At 37.8% G+C, this 6,000-nt stretch overlaps 1 protein-coding gene across 2 annotated transcripts in view; it reads left to right on the forward strand.

Moving 5' to 3' along the window:
* HLCS (holocarboxylase synthetase) overlaps positions 1-2,762 on the forward strand; it is a 151,676-nt gene extending 148,914 nt beyond the window's left edge. For both annotated transcript variants that reach the window (XM_063447365.1, XM_063447374.1), the window contains exon 12: positions 2,463-2,762. In XM_063447365.1, coding sequence (XP_063303435.1) covers positions 2,463-2,634 — 172 coding nt within the window. In that variant the 3' untranslated portion in view covers positions 2,635-2,762. The remainder of the gene's footprint in view (positions 1-2,462) is intronic.
* The last annotated feature ends 3,238 nt before the right edge of the window (positions 2,763-6,000 follow it).

The following is a 6,000-nucleotide window of genomic DNA, read 5'->3' on the forward strand; positions in this document are numbered from 1 at the left end:
TGCTTGATGCTTTTATTTAAAAACAAATATGTGCTTTGGGACCAAGAATCTGTATGGCACTGAAAGTGTATTAAAGGGAAAACAAATGTATTAGATTGGCTGAGACTCATTTTGATCTGTTAAGGTGTCAGACAGACCTATAAATGCTCTGCACATTGTTCAGCACTATCTGCACATATTCCTCTGTCCTTTTTTTGTTTTGTTTTGTTTTGTCTTCCTTCCATATAGTGTTTCCTTTTGGTTGGCACAATGTGTTTGTAAATAAACATCCAATCTTCCATTTTATCTTCCAGAAAAATAAAATCCCTTTCACACTAGTGTATCTCTAAATGTTGTGAAGGGGTGCAGATATGAAAAGTACTATGGGCTCGATTTGAATTCATTTGGATCAGCAGTTCAAATGATTACTGTATGTTAGAAACGCTCTACAAATGATTTATGTGCCAAAGTCACCATCAAAGTCAATTGGAATTGTAGATAAATGCCCCTCCGTTCTGTACATATCTTCCTTCTTCAGTTCTGCTGGTGGTCAGTGCATTCACGCATTTGTAGTAACAGTTGAATGTCACTGTATCCCACCAAGTACGGGGTGCATCATACTGCTTAAAGAGGCCGCTGCCATTAGGGAACACAATTGTCCTGTAGGGGTGTTATGTGATCAGCATCAATCTTTAGGTAGGTGGTATGCCTAAAATTAGCATCCACATGAATGGCAGGACCCAAGGTTTTGCAGCAGAACATTGCCTACAGCATCACACTGCCTCCGCTGGCCTGCCTTCTTCCCATAGTGCATCTTGTTGCCATCTCTTCCCCAGATAAATGATGGCCTCCCACCTGATCTCGAAGAAAGCTAGATTTTTTAGACTAAGCCACCTTTTTCCATTGCTGTTATTGCTGTTATGACGCTCACGTCCCCATTAAAGGCGTTTCTGCACTGGACATGGGTCATCATGAGAACTGACTGGTGTGCAATAACGCAGCCCCATACGCAGCAAACAGCAACATAATTTTTTTTTTTTTTTTTTTTTTAAATGTAAGCCTTATTTTAATGCCATTCACGTTCTTGGATCTTCTTACTAGCTACCCCCATCTTTGCGTCCCTAGCAGTAACGCATGGTCTTTGCCTTCTTTTGCCCTTTTGTAGCTGTATGTGAAGAACGGAAGTGGAACTTTACGTAATCTCTAGCTATTATCAAGTTTTGTTAAGTTACGGGCTATACATAAGGAAAAGTTACTACTTTATAATTAAAGTTCTAAAACTACACAGCAAAAAAGCAAGGACAAATGGATATACACAGGAAGTCAAGAAAAAGCACACAATACAAATTAAGTTTCAGGGGTCAGATCTGATAAGCCCCATTAGTCAAGTAGTAAATGGCACCATGGACAACTGCTGGGACCTCAAAAATGCAGTCTGAGAAGGTTTCAGACATTCAAATAATGCATGTTCTTAACAGAGTAAGTGGTACGTCTGAATAAAGAAGGATAGAGATGGATGCCACTATGGAGCAAGCATAACCCAGAAGATACTCTTAAGAGTTATTCATTTATATATCTTCATTACAAAATATTGTTCTGTTGGGGTAATATTATATGTCCTCTTTTATTTTCAGGAACTATAACACAAAATAATGTTAGTTTATAACGCAGGGGGAAAAAGTGACATTAGAGACACTGGATGAAATATTTAAATACATAGATATATAGAAGCTAAATATAAATTCTATATTTTCTGACATTATTTAAAGCTTATATAAGCAAAAGAGAGTATACACACTAAAGATATGTGATAAAAACGTACAACTGAAAGTGATCCCAGGTGTACCTCACAGACACCTAAAGAAATATACAACCAAGTAAAAAGTGGAAAACACCCAGAATACGTTGAATATATATACAAAAAACTGACATAGCGTAATACAGTATAAAATAGAGTGTATATATAAGCGTGATGATAGATACACTCACAAACAAACGTGAAATCAGGCTTCTCACCCTCTCAGGGGTATAGACAGCCAACATATACCTGCTCCTGAATTTCCTATTGGATTTGTGACCACACTGTTTGGAGTTCCATGTTATATGGAGACATGCTCTTTTTGAGATTCCTATATGTAAGTGCGACCAATAAAAGTGATTTTGTACTTTTTTAACAAACTTCACTATCTCTGATTTCCTTTATCCACATATACTCCATGGGATGATATTCAAGTATATTCATCATACATCATACTACCCCTGAGAGGGTGAGTAGCCTGATTTCACGTTTGTTTGTGAGTGTATCTATCATCAAGCTTATATATACACTCTATTTTATACTGTATTACGCTATGTCAGTTTTTTGATTTTTATACAGATTATATCCACGGATTTTTATCCGATTATTTAAAGCTTGATTTAATGTGTATTTGATCGTGCACAGTGTGTCATGGCTGACCTTTCCTATTCTCGCACTCTTGCAGTGGGTGCCAGGTTCGGCTCGGTAGCGAAGACGGCCCGTTGGCTTGGATAGTTGGCTTGGACGATTCAGGATTTCTTCAAGTGCTCCAGGAAGGGAAGGATATTGTCTCTGTCCATCCGGATGGAAACTCCTTCGACATGCTGAGGAACCTCATTGTCCCAAAACGGTCTTAACCCCCGTACCATTTTGTGGAAATATTATTAAAAAAAAGACATTCCTAAAATAAAAATCAATGTTATTACTTATAACCTTAAATGCTGGGCTTCCAATACCAAATGGGAAAACTAGTATGTACAGTATTTTTATTCTTATAGATGTATTAACAACCTATGTTTTTATAAATTTGTCTAACACATCAAAGTCCTCCAGCATTCAACAATTCATTGAATTTGTTGTCTTATCTGGACTGAATGTGGAATTATATTATGTTGGGCAAATACCTGGGATCTGTCCATCTAAAAACTGATGTGTTTGCCCCAGTGGTTTGCTGTGCAGAGCAATATAGAATGCCCCAGCAGCTCTGGATCCTCCAGACTGGATGAAGTGATTCTATTTAGCTCTGACTTAAATTGGCAGAATGACACCATTTTTGGACAAACAATCTCACCATTGGGAATGCCGCCCTTTTCCTGCCCTATAATTAATGGGAAATACCTCAGATATCGCTAAGTAGTTAACGGATAGTTAGCTAAAATGTACTTCGAAATGGTCTGAGCAGAGCATTAGAAAATGTATTTAATCCTGTCTGCCTTGGTGTGCACAAATGACTGCCTCCATTTATTTCCTCACACCACTTTTGCAGGTAAGACCTTATCACCCCAGAGTCCTGCACCAGTTTGATATAATTGTTAAAATGACATAGCAGTCAGTTCTTTCTACTATAGCACCGCTTTGCATATATCCCAAATTCCTGAAAGACATGCTTTCTAAAATGGTTAGCGCTAACAACTTTTTATTTTATTTTTTATTATTTATTTATATACTGTTTAACTTTACAAAGCATTTCCAATACAAATATGTTGGTGTGTATTTCTTTGGTTCCCCAGAGATCAAGCTGACTCTTACAATTACTTGTCAATGTTCGATTTGCCTAAACTCGTTTGCATCCTCTCTTATGTTACCATCATTTGTAATGTCTAGTTCAGGGGTAGGCAACCTTTGGCAACCCTGATGTTGTAAACGACATCTCCCCTGATGCTTTGCCAGCGTTATGGCTGTAAGAGGATTTTGGGAAATGAAGTCCGCAGCATCTGGAGTGCCAAAAAGATGCCTACTGCTGGTCTAGAGTAAACCTCTTCAATGATAATTGGTTATTTTTGCCTGAATAGCCATACGAATTTAAACCATGATATCCAGCGACTAATGCTCTCAAATTGTGTTTTTCTCTTATAAACCAGCAACCACTACTACTCTTACTCTTCTCATACCTGCCTTTGCTACCTTGCCTGAGCTTAACCCTTGATATATATTGTGCCTTGGCCAGCTGAAGCCCTCCTCCCAGCCTGTCATCCTAAAGGCCATACTTGGTGCAGTCTATTAGGAGGAAATCAGAAACTGGAAAGACCTTTAGTGCCGGCAACACATGCGTCGTGGGTACGCTGCAACAGGTGTGAATAAATTATACATTGCCATAGAAGGGGAAGCTGGATTGGACAATTATTTTTTATGGTGCAGAACCTGTAATGGTTGATAGTTTAAAGATAATATTATGTGATTAACTATTTCTGTGCTTTGTGCCTGGTAAAACTGGCAAAGCACCAACCTGTATCCCTGGGAATTCTTAATCGGGTATAAAATGGGTAAGAAATGCGATAAAACTCCAGATTGGTCCGTGAGACATTAAAATATAAAACCTCTATTCTGCGCACTGGGAGTAATACTCACAAGTGCACACATTCATTGGTTCCTTGTTTGTTTCTGGGGCAGTGGCATGATCAAACTCTCGATTGAAAAATATAGCCCTCCACTAGTGCCTCATCTGTGCTCATAGAGGTAATTCTGAATTTTTTATTTTATTTTTTTTTTAACTTTCGCTCTCTGCATATTCGTAATTGTCGTACTGACATTTTAAGAGTCAACCAAATCCTGGCTACAAAATACAGAAACGCAAACTACATCTGTGATCACAGCCGAAATATTGACCCCCTACATCTCCGCAGCTGCGTTTTTTGGCTGTTGGTTCAGGATACATTACTTTAAAACTGGTCATTTTGTTTTATTTATTTAACACAAATAGCTTCAGTAAAGAAAGGAACAAGCAAGAAAGAATATAATATCCTATTGTGCAAGACTTTTCAAATTATTGCTCCACGTTTACCATTAAATTGTCCCTGTAGACTGCGTTATGAATGGCAACAGACTTTATAAGCCCCTAGAGAGATATTCCATAAGTCCTGTACATTTCAATCTGCTTAGATATTTACTAATTTCATTGTTTATGAAAGACAAAAAAAAAGTTCATTTGTTTCTTATTTTAGAATCTATAAATCAAAGAGCTTTTTCTACGAGTTTTATGGATGTAAAGAATTTATATTTGTGGCAAAATCCAATAAATAATCTATTTGTCGAGAGGTATTTTGTATACCAGGATTTGACTTAGCAATGCACACAAGCATCTTTTTGAGGCGATACAAACATCAGGGATTTATAACCTGCATCGCGGAATACAGTTACCACATGGAGGACTACCCTTTCGAAAGCCAAACCTATAAAGACACACTTGAAGACAAGGTTAATGCAGTTTTTCCACAGTATTCTGCAACACAGTTCCTAAGAGAATTTACACTGTAACAGAACAGAAACTAAACTCTGCATCTAGATTAGCCAGTACGCATAAATTTATCCCGCAGCTATACACAAATTTATTATAATCTCTGTTCCATGGAGGAGATCAGGATGTGTGAATTAAGAAGCATTGCGATCCATTGGACCCCACCAGTCTCACGCTCTTTTTGTGACATTTGGTTGTTGGAAAAAGGCGCGAAAAATCTTTTTCTTGGCAGTAAGTTGCAGCGAGCTGACCACGTATTTGCAAAATTTGGGCGAAAATTATTCATTTGTAGAAAATCTCTAATGGTTTCCTTCCTATGCAGCTATTTTGGACTAAGCTTGTGGTCAATGCTTTAGCAGAAAAGATTTCGGAACATGTTTGATTATTGGTCTTTCTGCTGCATACCAGGATCTGGGCCTAGTAGGAGTTCATCTCATGTTCAATATTGCACAATCCTTCCACTAAGCCAATTCTCTCATTGTTTACGGTATAGTCAGGTCTCATCCCAAAAATGAAAATATAACGATGACACTTGAGAACACACTTGGTCAGTGACCATTATTTTCCCTATGATTAACTTACTGTAACGGAGCAGAACTAAACAAGGTGGTCTATATTTGGGCGTAGTGCAGGATTAGGAACGTGTCAATCTACTTGAGCATCAGCAATCCTTGTAAATGTATCTGTTAGTAACTGAAAACAATGCATTTTAACAGGTGTGAAAATAACCAATGCATTTTGTGTATCCATTAAAACCTTTTTCAATGTC

The sequence above is a fragment of the Pelobates fuscus genome, chromosome 1 (genome assembly GCF_036172605.1).
Source record: "Pelobates fuscus isolate aPelFus1 chromosome 1, aPelFus1.pri, whole genome shotgun sequence".
NCBI lineage: Eukaryota > Metazoa > Chordata > Amphibia > Anura > Pelobatidae > Pelobates > Pelobates fuscus.